Source organism: Pan troglodytes, chromosome 1 (assembly GCF_028858775.2).
Source record: "Pan troglodytes isolate AG18354 chromosome 1, NHGRI_mPanTro3-v2.0_pri, whole genome shotgun sequence".
NCBI classification, from domain to species: Eukaryota; Metazoa; Chordata; class Mammalia; order Primates; family Hominidae; genus Pan; species Pan troglodytes.
Window position 1 is genome coordinate 180469404 of NC_072398.2, and position 17939 is coordinate 180487342.

A 17939-nucleotide genomic window follows, 5' to 3' on the forward strand; every position below is an offset into this window, starting at 1 on the left:
GGGGTTTCACCATGTTGCTCAGGCTGGTCTCCTGGGCTCATAGAAACCACAATTTTTCATTACAACTGTTTTCTCATTGTTTATGCAGACAGACAGATGTCAATCATCATAGAATGTAGAGCAATTGAGAAGTAAGGCTCAGTCAGGCTGGAAATACGAAAAACAAGATGATATTAGACAAGTAGTATAACATTTCTAGATCTTTCTTTTTCATGAAAAGAGAGTGACTCTCCTATTTGACCTGAGACCTTTGTCTGTAATATTCTGACTTGGATACAATTGTTTTCAGGAGAAAAATGTGAGGTAAGCAAGGGTTCATTTTTAAAATAAATTTTGGTGAAGTTTGATATATCAGATTATAACATGAGCATGCTACCCTTTCCAGTTTGTAATAATCTGATCAGAGTGATTTTAGTGGGGTGTAGTGAAGAAGACAACAGTAATTTTCTTCCTCTTTCGTTTTATAACAAGGAATATCTGTTAAAAGTATATTAGTAGTAGTAGTAAGGGCAAGACTATAGTACTGCTTTTTAAGAAGCCAAACTACATGATGACAACTACAACCATTAATTAAGTACCTACTTAATTAATTATAGTGCCAGACACTATATAAATGTGCTAATTTAAGACTCTCTCTCTCTCTCTCTCTCTCTCTATATATATATATATATACATTTACCTCATTTAATCTTTTCCACAATTCTGCAGGGTAAATAGCAAGATCCCATTTCACATGTGAGGAAACTATTTGTGGCTCAGAGAGGTTCTGTGAGGTCATTACAATGGCTATACCAGCTATAAATCCCAATGCTACCTATGCTTTTCTACCACATAATGCTTTTTTCCCCATGATCTTGCCATGCTGAATGATTCAGCAACAGAAATGTACTAGATAATTATCTAGTGTGCAAAGTCCTGCAGGAGGTATAAGGGAAGTCCATGGACCTTTTGTTCAAGGAACAAATAAACGTGAAGTTCACCCAGTCTTAGAGTTAGGGATTAGACGTGTCCTTAGCAGTACAACTTGCAGCCACCCAGGCCTTTTTTTCTATAACATGCTTAGCTGATGTTGCTCCAGCCTGTGCTTGAATATTGCCAAGACAGGGAAATGAAAGCTTCAAAAGATAGCTTTTTTTTTTTAGCTGCTGTGAAAACTGGAAATGTCTTTACTACAATGCTTCTTCTATAGAGAGCTTCCGCAACTTTATCCTTTTTGGTTCTGGTTTTGCAGTTACCTGATATAAGCCTAACTTCTCTATAGTATTATAGCCTTTTATCAATGTAACTCTAGTTCTCATTTTTCCTGTTTTCCCTGCGTCTTCCTACCAAATATAATTAGTTCTTTTCACTGTTCTTCATATGATAGTGTGTCTAGATGCAGCCCCTTCTAAAGGTGCCGGGATCAAGCATAGTGCTCTAGAGGAGGTTTGTCTGGTGCTATGCACAGTTCTATCTGAAATTTTATTGTGGGCTTCTGTTGAACTCAGGGAATCATCTAAAACCCCATTGTTTTCCAGCTTGAGTTGATGCTAAACCAGATTTCTGCCATTCTTTACTAATGCAGTTGATTGACAAGATCATTTGGGGTTCAGATTCTGTCTATTGACCTTCACAAGTTTTATCACCCACAAATGAGTCTTAAGTCCTTATCATCTCTACTCCTGTCATCATTCTTGATAATCCTCTCGGTTCCTAGACATGTTCTCCAGAAAATTTTTCTTCTTCCCTGTATTTACCACATTTAGATGGGGTCACTAATAGAAACTATATTGCCTCATATATTTTGATTTCAAACATCTGGCTCTGATCACCACTTCCTACCACTCCTATTTATTTGTTCAAGTATCACTGGTCTTAAAGATTTTTTTATCTCCTCATGCCTTCCAATCTATTGACCTTTCTCTCACCCCATCTACCCTTTCCTATATCCAGTTTTCATATTCCTCATCCTGTTTAGATTTTGAGGTTCATCATTGTAATTTCCTTGTGATACTTTAAACTCTCTGTTACACTCATTTTGTTAGACCCACCTGTTCACCTTCTGTATGCCTGTACCCTTGCAGTTGAACACAGCTAGAGAAAATCACACTGTCTTTTCTCTTCTCTTCTCTTTTTTCTCTCTCTTTTAAATAAACACAAGCTTCAAATAAGCACACAATAATGCTGGGCAAGCCTACTGGGATTTGGGATTCTCTAGTTAGTTTTCTTTGCCTAACTGAGATATCTATTTCATACTACTCTTCATTCCCCAAATATATCATTCCCCTCTCTACCTCCCCTCCCAGCTGCCCCCACTAGTTGCTTGAGAATAAAAGAAGTTATCAGAAAGACAGAAATGAGCCCATTTTTCTGTCCTGTCTATATATTCCTTCAGAAAGGTCTGATGAACCTTTCTAGAGAAGGCTTCACCATCATTCTTTTTCATAGCACCCTCCTAGAACTTTCCATAATAAGCCATTACTTTTGCTTACTTTAACATTTATTTTCTATTTCTTCCAATGAATATAAGCTTTATAAGGATAAGAGTTATATCAATCTTTTCCACTTTTGTTTCTTATTAAAATGCTAAATAATTATTTGTTGATGTTATAAGAATTCAGAGCATCATGATGATTAAGAATATGAATGAGCTTTGGATTTATTCAGACCACGATTGGAATTCTAGCTATGCCACTAGGCCACAATAGTGACTGTGGTGGGTGAGTTGCTTAAACCCTCTAGCTGAAGTTTTTTTTTTTTTTTTTGGAAACAGAGTCTCACTCTGTTGCCCAGTCTGGAGTGCAGGGGCACAATCTCAGCTCACTGCAACCTCCACCTCCCGGGTTCAAGCTATTCTCCTGCCTCAACCTCCTGAGTAGCTGGGACTACAAACGCGTGCTACCATGCCTGGCTGATTTCTTTGTATTTTTTAGTAGAGACAGGGTTTCACCATGTTGGCCAGGCTGGTCTCGAACTCCTGACCTCAGGTGATCCGCCCGCCTTGGCAACTCAAAGTGCTGGGATTATGAGCATGAGCCACGGCACCTGGCCTGCGGTTTTCGTACCATGAAATGGAGATAAAACTACATTCATCAGAGAGTTATTAGAATTAAATGGGATGATTGATTTTAAAGTCTGGTACAGAGTAAGTGCTCAGTGCATTTATCTACATGTAAATATTTTATTTGTCTCAGATATTTATGAAAATGTTAACAGGACAAAACCAGCTAGTAAACTATTTGAGACTACTCTCAATTTGGTAGCATTCTACAGATTGAATTTCCTGATGACAAATGAATTGTCTACCTTAGCCTGTATTTCTGAATCTTATCTAAAGGATCTTTTGGAACACCTTATTATATGCCTTACTGAAATCAGATAGTCAAAACTTATGGAATGCTGATGCATTCTTAGTCTAGGAAACTCACAGTTAGTTTTGGGAATAGTATGTTCTTAAGGGCCTATGCTGCCTGCCATTCATCGCTACTGTATTCTAATTATTCATAAACCATCTTTCTAAGTGACTTTTTAAAGTTTTGTGGGTATTGTGAGCAAGTTTACTGGTCTGTACATTTTAAAATCATGGTATTTACATGTTTTTAGGGACACAGATTCCTCATGATAGTTACTTCATTATCATTAAATTTAGCTTTTTACTGTCTCATTCATTCTACCATCTATTCATTTCTTTATCCAAAAAAGTATTCATTAAGCTGTCTACCATATGTGTACCATATACTGTGTACTATATACCATTAAACTGTGTACCATATACTGTGCTTGAATTGGGAAAACATTCTTGCTCCTCTTATTTTCCCTCTGTATATATGTCTGGGTTTTTTTTTCCATTTAGCATTTACAGTTTGCCTCCTTTAAAAAATTGACATAATCGCTATACATAATCTCATAATCTCTGTACATACAATATAAAATAGGAAAATAAAAAATAAAATTGGATGAAAACCAATTAAAAGTAGCAAATAGATATGAATATTTATAAGCACCTGAGTTGAAGTTTAGCTGTAGAATTCCAGCAGGTAAAGGAGAGAAAGGAAATGTCATAGGCATATAATCATTTATTCATCTGTCCATTCCATATGTATCAATTGTATTTCTCTTATATGCCAGATCATACACCTGAGAGCATTTACATTTTACCATTTACAGTTCTCATTTTCTGACATATGGAATCATAATAGTTCTTCTCAAGATTTCCTGACACTGAAGTCAAGGGAGAATTTTGTTGCATGATTTTATTTGAGAGTCCTTAGGAAAAGTAATAGACAATAAACTTCTACTGTTGTTTTGCAGAAGACAGATTATTTTAAATAGTTTTTTAAAATATAAATCCCCTGTAAAAGCAGAGGGCTTTGTATTTAATCTTTTTTTCAGTAATGATAATTCTTTAGGGAGTTTAGGTGATGTGGTCCTTAAATACTCCTTTTTGATTACCTAACTCATAACAGGTATAAAGTTTAGAGGAAAAGCCTACACAGTCAACCTGTCTATTCGGCTCTTTGTGTTAAACATCAGCTGTCTCAATTGAGCTTAATAAGTGCTGGGTTACAATCAGCTCTTGCTTGAAAGCTTTGATGAGTGACTAAGATGCCAATATTCTGTTTTCCTGGTCACTTATCTGTTAAAGACTTTCCTCCTGTGGGTGAGATTGCAACTGAAGCACTCCCACTTTTTTTTTTTTTTTTTTTTTAAGACTGAGTCTCACTCTGTCGCCCAGGCTGGAGTGCAGGGGTGCGATCTCGATTCACTGCAAGCTCCGCCTCCTGGGTTCACGCCATTCTCCTGCCTCAGCCTCCCAAGTAGCTGGGACTACAGGTGCCTGCCACCATGCCCGGCTAATTTTTTTGTATTTTTAGTAGAGATGGGGTTTCACCATGTTAGCCAGGATGGGCTTGATCTCCTGACCTCGTGGTCTGCCTGCCTTGGCCTCCCAAAGTGCTGGGATTACAGGCGTGAGCTACGGTGCCCAGCCATGCACTCCCACATTTTTATATCCATTAGGGTGATAGTTGTTTTCAAATACATAAGGACATTATGTGTAAATGTCAAAGTTCCAAGAGAAACCAACCAACCCTGAAATAAATGATGCTGAAACATTTTATATAATGATAAAAATCACAAAGTGTCCAAATTTGGCTGTGCACAGTGGCTCATGCCTGTAATCCCAGTTACTTAGAAGGATCGATTGAGCCCAGGAGTTGGTGATCAGCCTGGGCAATGTAGCAAGTCTGTGTCTCTTAATTTTTTTGTTTTTGTTTTTGTTTTTTGAGATGGAGTCTCTCTGTGTCACCTAGGCTGAAGTGCAGTGGTGGGATCTCAGCTCACTGCAACCCCCACCTCCCCGGTTCAAGCAATTCTCCTGTCTCAGCCTCCCGAGTAGCTGGGATTACAGGTGCCCACCACCACGCCCAGCTACTTTTTGTATTTTTAGTAGAGACGGGGTTTCACCTTGTTGGCCAGGCTGGTCTTGAACTGACCTCGTGGTCCGCCCACCTCAGCCTCCCAAAGTGCTGGGAGTACAGTCGTGAGCCACCATGCCCAGCCTTAAATTTTGTTTTTTTAAAACTTAGCTGGGCATGGTGGTGCATGCCTGTAGTCCCAGCTACTCGGGAGGCTGAGGCAGAAGGATCGCTTGAGCCCAGGAGTTCAAGCCTTCCGTGAGCTATGATCATGCCACTGCACTCCAGCCTGGGCAACAGAGTGAGACCCCATCCCTTTAAAAGAAATCCAAAACAAAAAACAAAGTCTCTAAATTTGGCAGCTAGAAAATTTAGGGAACATGACAACGTTAAATATATAGATAGATTTAAAGTAGAGATACATATACTTTAAATCTCTGCTCTGAGTAGGACGTTATCTTACAATGATGTTGGTGCATATTCCAGAAGTTATGCAGCAGTATAATACAGTGGCAAGCATGGTGTAAAGAATAACTTCCTGTTTAGTGATCTGAGTCTGAGATTGGTGCTGTAACTTATTTTAGGAAACATTTCACCATACCTTTAATTTGGAGAGACGGGGGTGGAAAAACCAATTTTGACTCTGAAGCACACAAATAGAAAGAAAAACAAGTAGAATTTATTAATCCACAGACCAATTCCAAAAGTGGTATTATTATCTTCATTTTATAGATGAGAAAGCTGAGGCCCTTAAGTTATCCAAAGAAACAGCTAATTTACAAAATCAGATTTGTTCGACTCCATAGTCTTTGTTCTTCCCACAATACTACGCTGCTTGCAGCAATTCCTAATTTCTCTAATATATTAATATTTGGATATTTTACACCTTTTCTAAGTCACATTTTCAGTCAGTGGGTGGTGACAGGATGAAATTATATAAAAAGTGCAGTTTGCTAAAAATTAGACAGTAAGTTTAGAATCATAAACTTGTGGACCAACACCTGCTTATTTTGAGGGTTCAAGTGGCCTGTGGAGGTGGAAACACAGTGAAAAGGGCCCTGAAGACTGTAATTATTCACACTGACTGTCTTTGAATTAAACTGATTTCAAAAGTAGTTGGAAGAGAAAAAGGAAGATTGTATGGTCAACATTGTCATAGTGAAGATAAAGGTTATTGAAGCATGAATTGGCCCATTCATGCAACAAATATAGTAGGTGCTAGGAATACAGAGGTGAGTAAGCGATGGTTCTTCTACTAGCTGTCCTAGGAGTTGCACCTTACAACATCAAGTTCTCCCTGACTTCTAAGCACCCGTTCCTTTCTCTGATTTTCCCCAGCACTTCATCTGAACCACTAAATGTAGGCCCCAGTAATATACTAGATTACATTTACTGTTTGGGGGCCTTGATTTATCAAAGGCAAAATATTCTTACTATGCTAAAGACAAAAACCATGTCTTATCTCGTCATATATTTGGTGGGCCCTCATAAATATTTATTGGTTGGTAAAAGGCAAAAACACAGAAGAAATGTTATATGGCATTAAACATAAATTGGCTCTCTTATTCAGGCCCTGGAAAGTGAATCTTTTCTTTGCATTGCTAGAGAAGGAATTTCTGCATTTGATAAGAGATTGAATTAGATGTTCTCTGTTATCCCTCCTAAGAGTCTATGATCAACACTTGAGAAAAAGTAAACACCCTTTTTATGAAGAAATTTTCAAGTACTTAAATGTTTATGTTCTTACTTAGTGGTAAGAAAAAGCCAATTATTATTTATGATTATTGTTCCTCAAAAAACTTAGGATAAATTGTCTCCTATAGATTAGCTATACCCTTGTTATTAAACTTTAAGTGCCTCAAAGCCTTTTGCATTTGAGTTATTTCTAGGTGGCAACAAGGAGAAAGATTAAGAAATTACATTGCTTTTGCTGGGTGCGGTGGCTCACGCCTGTAATCCCAGCACTTTGGGAGGCCGAGGCAGGTGGATCACCTGAGGTCAGGAGTTCGAGACCAGCCTGACCAACATGGAGAAACCCTGTCTCTACTAAAAATACAAAATTAGCCCGGTGTGGTGGCACATGCCCTGTAATCCCAGCTACTCAGGAGGCTGAGGCAGGAGAATCACTTAAACCTGGAAGGTGGGAGGTTGAGGTGAGCTGAGATCACGCCGTTGCACTACAGCCTGGGCAACAAGAGCAAAACTCCATCTCAAAAAAAAAAAAAAATTACATGGCTCTTTAAAACTCTGACTACTAATCTATTGAGATAATTTAACAGTTTACTATTACTGGAAGCCTCAGGCAGATGGGATATGCTTTTTTAGGTTAAATTCTCCCAAAATCTCATCCTGTGTTTTCTTAGCATTACCTTTTGTTTGTGTTCTCCAACATGCATACAATATGTGCATTTGCATCGTGAGGCATTATACTGTCTGTTTAGAAAAAAATTTGAGGTCCGGGTGTGGTGGCTCATTCCTGTAATCCCAGCAGTTTGGGAGGCTGAGGCCAGTGGATTGCTTGAGCCCGTGAGTTCAAGACCAGCCTGGGCGATGCAGTAAAACCCATCTCTACAAAAAAAAAAAATACGAAAATTATCCAGGCATGGTGGCGCTTACCTGTAGTCCCAGCTACTCCAAAGGCTGAGGTAGGAGGATCACTGGAGCCCGTGAGGCGGAGGTTGCAGTGAGCCAATATCACACCACTGCAAAAAAGATAGATTTGAACAGAAGACTCATATAAAATAGAAAAATGTGTTTAACACTGTTAAAGGTTTGGGATTACATGCAGTTTTTCTTCATGTAAGGGACTTGCTCTTTTACCAGTTTTATGATTGGCTAACAAATTCACATTAATCAAAATTCAAAGGCATAAAAAGGTATGTAATAAAAAGTCTCCTTCTTAAACCCATATCTATGTGACCCTCCCCAGAGGCAACATTCTTATTTATCCATCCAGAGGTTATTTTGTATATAAACAAATTAATGGCCGGGCACGATATCTCATGCCTGTGATCTCAGCACTTTGGGAGGCTGAGGCAGGCAGATCACAAGGTCAGGAGTTTGAGACCAACCTGACCAACATGGTGAAACCCCATCTCTACTAAAAATACAAAAATTAGCCAGGTGTGGTGGCGCGTGCCTGTAATCCCAGCTACTCAGGTAGCTGAGGCAGGAGAATCGCTTGAACCCAGGTGGCAAAGGTTGCAGTGAGCTGAGATTGCACCACCGCACTCCAGTCTGGACGACAGAGTGAGACTCTGTCTCAAAAACAAACAAAAAAAGAAACCAAATTAATATGTATTTATTTTTCCCCAGTTTTACACAAATGGTAAACACAATTTAATACCTTCCTTTTATCACTAACATTACTTCATAAAGATATTCCATATCAGTTAATAAAGAAATCTATTTAATGGCGACATAGTATCTCTTTAAATTCCATAATATACTATAATTTTATTTAACCAAGATTGATTGATTTAGACACAGGGTCTCACTCTGTTGCCCAGGCTGGAGTGCAGTGGCATGATCATGGCTCACTGTAACTTCAAATTCCTGGCCTCAAGCGATCCTTCTGCCCCAGCCTCCCAAGTAGCCACCATGCCAACTAATTTTTTTATTTTTTGTAGAGGCAGGTCTCACTTTGTTATCCAGGTTGGTCTTCAACTCCTGGGCTTAAGCAATTTCCTCCCCCCACCTTGGCCTCCCAAAGTGCTGGGATTACTGGTGTGAGCTACTGCATCCAGTAATTGATGGGTTACACCCAGTATTCTGCTGTTACAAACATCCAGTAATTAACTGTGTGTACATAGGTGATTTCCACATGAAAATATATCTATAGACTAAATGCTTGTTTAAGAGTATGTGTGATTTATAATTTTTATTGGCAAATTGCCCATGAAGGAATTGTATCAGTTTCACTTATACTAACAGTGTATAGTAGTGACTTTTTCCTGGTTTTCCTGTAACCTTGCCAAAGCCAGTTTTTTTTCTTTACTAATCTGACAGGTGAAAAATGTTTTTTTTTCTTTTTTCTTTTTTTTTAAAATATAGCTTTAGGTGGGCATGGTGGCTCACACCTGTATAATCCCAGCACTTTGGGAGGCCAAGGCAGGTGGATCACTTGAGATCAGGAGTTCAAGACCAGCCTGGCCAACATGGTGCAACCCCATCTCTACTAAAAATACAAAAATTAGCCAGGCATGGTGGCACATACCTATAATCTCAGCTACTTGGGAGGCTGAGGCAGGAGAATCACTTGGGAGGCGGAGGTTGCAGTAAGCCAAGATGGCGTCACTGCACTCCAGCCTGGGTGACAGAGCAAGACTCCATCTCGAATATATATATATATATATATATATATATATATGTAGCTTTAATTAGGAGCAAATTCATTAACATGCTTATGTGCTATTACTATTTCCATTTCTAGAAACTTTATTTTTTGTTGATCTTTTACTTACTAGTTTGTAAGAATTCTATATATAATGAGTAAATTAGCCTCTTTTTTGTGGTTTGGAATTCAGAAAATTTCCCCGTTTGTTATTTATCTTTTGGCCTAGTTATGGTGTTTCTGTTTTTGTTTTTTTCTGTGGTGTGTGTGTGTGTGTGTGTGTGTGTGTGTGTTTTACCATGTAAATTTAATAAAACTCATCAATTTTTGTCTTTTATGCTTCACTCTGCTCCAACTATAGTAACTTCCTTGTTACCTTTCAAATATGCTAGATACTTTCCAACTTCAATGTCTTTTATTTCCTGTTCTCTACACCTGAAATTCTCTTCCCTGAGATAAATATTTCATTTCCTCCTTCACCTCTTTTGAGTCTTTGATCAAATGTCAGCGTTTCATTGAGACTTTCCCTGACCACTCTATTTTATATTACAACCTCCCCTTCCCTGCTTTGTTTTCCCTCCATCACATGGAGCTCACAGACTTTTGAGATATTTATTAGTATTTTTTTCAGATCAGATTGGAGTTTACCCATACAAATGAAGCAAGTGGGAATTAATATTTTTAAAGTGGTTGACTCAGGAGACTAGACACTTGGTCCAGTGAAGCTATCATTGCCCAAAATATTTTTATGATGATTTCTTTTAAGAACTGCCTTCAGAGACAGATTAAAGTCTTACAAAGAGAGTCCTGTGTCCAGAAAGCAATGTGTCTCAAAGTGTGGCCATTAATCACTTGCATCAAAATTACCTGGGGTGGGGTTGGAGACGTATTAAAAAGGCTGTTTCCTGACCCAAATCTATTGAATCACCTTCTCTGTGGGAATGGGGCTGAGGAACTTGCCTTTTAAATAAATTCCCTAGGTGATTTATAGGCCACTAAAGGTTTAGGATCACTGCCTTTACCTTAGTTTCCCCTAGCTTAGTCATACACTCTGTTTTCCTAACTTAGTTTAGTTTAAACCAAAGATTTAGGATTATGCTATGGTTTGAGCATCCCCACCGAAACTCATATGGGAACCTTAATTCTTAGTGTGGAAATGTTGGGAGGTGCAACCTTTAAGAGGTGGAGCCTAATGGGAGATGTCTGGGTCATGGACCCACCATGTCCTTGACTGTTCTCATGGTAGTGGGTTCTCCCTCTTGTTCTCATTAAGCTAGTTTAGCAATCCCAGGAATGGATTTCTTCCCAGGAGAGCAAGTTGTTGTAAAGGGAGGATGCCCTTTCCACATGGATCCACTTCCCCCTTGACCTTTCGCCATATTATGATTAAATATAAATGTATTTAAAAGAAAATAGTGATTTTAGTTTTGTATCCAGTTGTAAATGTTTAAAATTTTGTGGTATTGTACAAATGCAGCATCTATAATGTATTGTCTTATTTTCTAAATATTGATAACTGCCCATTCATTTTCTGAATGAAAAAAAAAAAAAAACAGTGACAGTGTTGGTTTAGTCAACAAATCTTTGCTAATGTATCTTCCTGTGCAAAATAAAGTCTCATAGAGCTGGCCTGTAGCTATAAACTATCATTTTTAATCCTAAAAGAAATGATGATAAAAGTGTTAAATATTATTATGCATTTAATAATAGTAAAATAGCGACCAATTTTAAGGGCCTACCATATTTTAGGCACAAGTCCAAGTGTTTTCTGTATCTTAACTTATTTCATCCTTACAAGAAGACAAGTGTTTTAAAGGTAAGTGTTATTTCCACTTTATACCTGAGGCTCTTTTAAACTCATGGGAATCACACTGAAATATGTAGTAATCAGGAACCCTTAAATAGAGTAGTTGACAGTTTTGTGCCCTCTATTTTTTATCAAATATTCTTCCTTTTACAGCACCTGGTATACGGTAGGTAGGCAGTGAGCATTTGTGGAATTTCATCTCCCTTCCCCTAAATTGCTAGGTTCCATTTAATATATATTTTATGTTAGAGTACAGCTTGGTGAAAGCCAGTGACTTAGGTAATTATGACTTAAGTTGAAAGAAATTAAACAATACCCTGTTTTGAATTTAAACAAGATTACTTTTTGCCATATCTGATTTATTAGTAATCCTGGTTTCCGTTAACAAGATAGAAATATCTATGCTTCAGCAATGAAAAATTTTACAAGTGATTAATATATGCTAACCATCAGATATTCTGTTTATATTTCTCTCCAAACTTTAGATTAAAACCATTTCATCTTATCTTACCAGTTTTCTAATAGCAAGAACTGGAAAATATAAAAGTATATCTGACTTATGATTAACTATTTCATTTCACTCATTGCCTCAACCCTTCCTTCATCCTTCTCTCCCTTCTTCCCTTGTATCATTCCCTTAGTGAGGGCATTTATTGTCTTTTCAAATTTGTAATTTTAGCATTTGGCCTTGGGTTGATTTGGCAACTCGTTAGTCCCCTCCTCAAATGTTCTATGATGGATAGGCTGTTCGATTTATTCAGAAATTGTATTATTTAAAAACAGAGCCATTTCCCTTTGTTATAGAGTGGTTTGCCCTTGCTTCCCCACTTTGGGTTTGAGATTGCAGGAATTTACTTATGGAAACCATTTATCACTTCATGACATCTAACTCTGATGAATGCCATGTGCAGTTGGGTTGACAACTTTGGCCCTGCCACTGGATGCACTGGTACGCTTTTATCTCTTCAAAAGGAAGAAAATACCACAATTATGAGAACCATGCATTTTATCTTTAAATGACTGGTTTTTCCCCATCTATTTTCCTTCTAATGTTTTGAACTGAATTTTTTGCTGCTGGTAGTGTTATAAATGGTAGCCCTGTGCATAAATGATCTTGGGAGGAAGAAGCAGAGTCTCCTAGCCATGAGAAAGATTTGACATCTGTACTGTGAAGTACCACCTTCTTGTTAATTATAATGGAATGAATTGACAAGTAGGAATTTTTACAATTTCATACTGTCCATCAGCCCTACAGGCTCTTGATGATTGCAATTTGAAAATCTCAAACATAATTCATATTTTAGGAAGATTCATCAGATTAATTAAAATTTTAAGTCTCTCTTTGATTAGAACAAATTGTTGGTTAAGGCTACCATAAAGTGTCAGCTGGTTGTGTGATTCCTGTGTATCTCCCAACTACTTCCAAAAAATTAGAGTGATTTTCCAATAACTAGCAGAAAATTGATCACTTTGTTGTTGTTTTTTTATAATTTATTGAATGGCTGTGTGCTTTGCGATCTGCATCTCAAACGTGCTTTGTATAGTGGTGAAAGTTTTGTTATATATTATTTTATACCCAATAAGATATCTACATTTTCATAATTATTTTATCTTCTTGCTCATTTTCACAAAAAGAACATGGGAAGTACACAATTTCCAGGCAAAATTATGTTGAGATGGAATCCTTAAAACCACTAAACTTGCCTGCTTTTCCCTTTTTTTTATTTCTCTTCTCTCTCTCTCTCTCTTTCTTTCCTTTATTTCTTTGTTCTTTCTTTTTTTGGTAGGTATCCTGTTTAGCTAGTACTAGTACTTAATAGCACTTATGGGCAGGTAATTTGTTATATCTGCTTAATTAATCCATTGGTGTGAAAGCAACAAGGACTTACTCCCTTTTGTGGGAAATGACATTCCAACTATTTTTTTGACATCTTTTATTTTTGAGGTTGCCAATGATCAGGCCAGAGTCAAGACTGACTCAAAATATTTTAGAAAAAAGCACAAAAAGATCCTAATTTTCTAATCTCACGATCTATACATCCCTATCGATGAGTTAAGCTATATGGGTGTGAAATTTGGCCTAGAAGGTTAGGCTGCTTGAGCACCTTTTATCCCATCATAGTTGTGGAATGTGAGAATTTGAATTTTCATGGTGGCACTGATATGAAATTGCCATGAGGTCTGGTTATTGCTCTTCTGAATGTGTATTTAAATCTGCCTTCCAATGAACTTACTGCAATGGTGCTAACTTAACACTCTTGCCAACAGTTCTAGTGGCCCTTAGCAGCACCTACTTGCTATAGTCATAGCACAGATTTTATGGAGGATTCAGTCTAAATTTCTGAGATGAATTTCTATAGACAGAAAATGTATTGGCTTTAAAAATTAAGAGGTTTGATTCTGTTTTGAATTTGGATATCAAATGAATCTGAACACATGACATTTTAATGCCGTTTGTCTTTTCAAATAGATTTACCTTCTAATGCATGTGATGACAGGACTTTGCTCATCAGCTAGAACATACATTTCAGAGGAGTTGTTACCTAAAATATTATCATAAGGCATAAGAAAACACATGATTTAAGTTGCCTTTCATGAACATAATTAAGAATTAATAAGCCAGTACCAGTGGCTAGTCCCCAGAATTTCCACTGTTTTGCCTTTTGTGACCTGTGTTATTAAAAGTCCATTATTTTTACAGACTTTATTAAATTGGATCTTATTAAAGCATTCTATATTTGCATTTGGTCTTTCATAATTCATTATTATTATGACATTTACTTTTTACCATCAGATCTGAAAACATATCATAAGCTACCCTTTTCTCTTGAAAGAAATGCTAATTTCAAACAGTCCTCTAATAGAAGAGAAAAGCTTTATCAGTTTTTTCATTTATTCCAGATCGTGTTAAGAATACTAATGCTAGACTTCAGTATGCTAATATCTCAGAGCTTTTTTTGGTCAAAAGCTTAGAATTATTATTTTTATCTCATGCTAAGTATGAAACTAGAAGACCTACTACTACTGGAGAAAACATAATTGTAAAGTACAGTTGTTGATTCTGAAGACTTGTGAAAACGTTGCTAAATTCTGTTTTTTAGGATGATGCTAGTCAATTTATCTTTGCACAACACTATATTATTCTATTTAAGAAATTTTATCCTCTTGAAATTAATGTAGTTTGTTTTCCTCATAGTTTAAAGGTAGTGTTATAGTGTTTAAGGCTAAGAATCCTGCTGGGTGCAGTGGCTCACACCTCTAATCCCAGCACTTTGGGAGGCCGAGGCAGGTGGATCACAAGGTCAGGAGTTCAAGACCATCCTGGCCAAGATGGTCAAACCCCGTCTCTACTAAAAATACAAAAAAATTTAGCCAGGTGTGGTGGCGGGAGCTTGTAATCACAGCTACTCAGGAGGCTGAGGCAGAAAATTGCTTGAACCCGGGAGGCGGGGGTTTCAGTGAGCCGAGATCACAACACTGCACTCCAGCCTGGGTGACAGAGAGAGACTCTGTCAAAAAAAAAGAATAAGAAAAGAATCCTATGCTGTCAGCCCCAGACAGCATTTAGGGTATGCTTCCTGCTTTTCTATATGATAATCACTTCTGTATTATGTCAGACATGTTTGAAAACTCAATATAGCAAGATTTTACATATTGATATCAGGCAGGCTGTCTAATTTAACATAACTAATAACACAATGAGTTCTTTGTTGAAGTACTAGTAAATCTATTAAACTACAAAGCAAAACTTACTTTGTATTTTGTCTCCTTTTAGATTTCTCACTATGTGCAATAGACACTTTGGCAGTGTTGTGGCACAAACCATTCGGACTCAAAAAACGGATCAGTTTCCGCTTTTCCTGATTATTATGGGAAAGCGATCATCTAATGAAGTGTTGAATGTGATACAAGGTAAAGTACATGTCACAAGGAGAGTAAAGCCTTCTTGGTATGTGCTAACTTTATAGTTTTTCCACCCAAGCTGACAATATTTCTATTAGTAAATATCTTTGCATTTGAAAATATAGAATATCCTGAAAAATGTCTTCAAAAAGTATAGGTGCTATAAAAAATAATATGCTGCATGAAAATCTAAAAGAAGCATCTTAATAAAATTGCACAACCCTTGGGGCACAGGATGTTCAAGTTAAATGTTCAGAATTGCTAAATTGTATAATCTATCAATTAGGACATAATCAGTTGTCAAGTGTGACATTTCTATTTATATTGATTTATTGTTATAATGTTGATTAATTGGAAGAAGTATTTATCTTTAGTTATCTAGAAAATCCAGTCACTGTATATTGAAGATTGAATTTTTCACTGTGACAATTGTTTCTTCTTATTTGTATGATTCCATGTTTAGGGTGCAACCCTGAAGCATGAAGCTGTGGGATGCCTGTGAATTTAACCACAGTGCACATTCTTTACCAAAAAAGAAGTGAATGATTTTGTTTTGTTTACTGTTACTAATGCACTCCAAGGGTTGGTGTAAAATATTACCTTGTTCATTACAAAGCTTAGGTTGAACAGTATATCTTCTCTATGCCACTGGGGAAAAGATTTTCAAGTGCCTCAAGCTAAAACTATATCTGGTATACTAATTTCTGCCTCCATTTAAGTCTGATTGGGAGGAGGGGATATGTGTAAATTGCAGTGCCTTTAAAACCCAAATAAAACCAGACCTCTAGCATTTTATGTTTTCTCTCTAACTAGAGCATTCAATTTCATAAACAGTGTTTAAAAAGACCTCCAGGGGAACTGATTTGCATAGGGTAAATGGATAATGAAGATAACACTTCATTCCTGCTTTCCCTGTCAGAGGCAATGTTGCAAGAACTAGTGTTTCTCAAGGTGTGGTTTGTAGACATCAGACTAGACCCTTTTAGGATATCTGTAAGGTCAAAATTATTTTCCTAACTGTAATAAGACTTTTTTTTTTTTTTTTTTTTTGCCTTTTTTACTGTGTTGACATTTGCACTAGTGGCTCAAAAGGAATAGTTTATAAAAACTCTTGGCATCTTAGCACGAATCAAAGCCATAACACAAAACTGCAATAGTAGTCATATTCTTCATTGCCATGTATTTAGTTAAAAAAGAAAAGAAAAAGCCTTAAGAATGTCCTTGATGAAGCAGTAAAAATTATTACTTTTATTAAATTTTAACCCTTTTAATAGTTTATGTGGCACAATGGGAGGTATGGGTAAAGCACTTCTGCTGCATACTAAAGTATACTGGTGATCTGGAAGAAAAGCACTGGTGTGGTTGCTTACACTGAAATACTTGCTTTTTATTTCTTATAGAAATTATTTTTACTTGAAAATATTACTGACAGGCAAACTATGCTTATGTAGCCTGGGTAGTTGCCAAGATGTTTTCTGTGATTTTTTTTTTTTAATATCCTATAATGAGGTGTGTCAGCATTCAGCAGAGAAATGCATAACTCAGTGAACCAATATTTTACAAATGACCAATGTATATTATAAAATCATGTATAGATAAAAGATCCTTTCAAAGGGCAATAGATTTTAATGTAACAGAGTACACAGATTTCATTGATATGGTTTCAAATTCCATGTGCATCTAATTTGAAGAAAACTTACACTTGTCAGTTTAAGTGTATTATCAAAGAATATCCACATTTATGAAAATACTTGTCCCTTTTCCAACTACATATCTTTGTGTGACCAGATTTTCTTCGTAAATTTCAACCAGTACAATATATTGTAACTGGTTAGTGTAGATGTAGGTACAAGAATACAGAATACGGTTGTTTTCTATTAAGCACACACATTACAGAGATTTGCAAAAATGTTACAATGCTGCTCTTCTCACTAAACTTTTTCTTTTGGAAAATAGTCATGTTTCATAAAAATGTAATATTTATATTAACATGTAATGGGTTTATTATTGTTACTTTTAAATGGATTGATAAATTTATTTTAAATATTTCTATTTTAATTTCTAACACAGTAAATGTTAATAGCCATAATCCACATAAACAAAAGTTCTTTGGGGATCTCAGTAATTTTTAACAGTGTAAAGGGGTCCTGAGACCAAAAAGTTTGAGAACTGCTGCAATCAACTATAAAGAGTAAGTTTGCCCTGAACTGCATTAACTGGTATACTTTTTCTCTGTCTTTGATCAATAAGGGCTTAAATATGTAGTACCTACAAGTCCAGTTTGGCAATGGAGCCTTCCAGTTAGGGCTAAAACATAGCTGATAAGCAGTGACTTAAGCCTAAAAATTAATGGTCAGTATGTAGTCAACCTATACAACTGTAGTATTTTCCCACTGATGATTCCAGTGTACTCCATATAGTACCCATTTCCCATGCTCCGAGTCTTAGCCACTACAGTTTTTAAATAAAACATAGAAACCCAGAGACTTGCCCAATAATA

General features: G+C 36.7%; 1 protein-coding gene across 4 annotated transcripts in view; it reads left to right on the top strand.

Annotated features, from left to right (window-relative positions):
- FAF1 (Fas associated factor 1) overlaps nt 1-17939 on the top strand; it is a 520728-nt gene that overhangs the window by 406911 nt on the left and 95878 nt on the right. For all 4 annotated transcript variants that reach the window (XM_001137725.6, XM_054666796.2, XM_063780489.1 and 1 more), the window contains one exon: nt 15312-15448. In XM_001137725.6, the coding sequence (XP_001137725.1) occupies nt 15312-15448 (137 nt within the window). The remainder of the gene's footprint in view (nt 1-15311; nt 15449-17939) is intronic.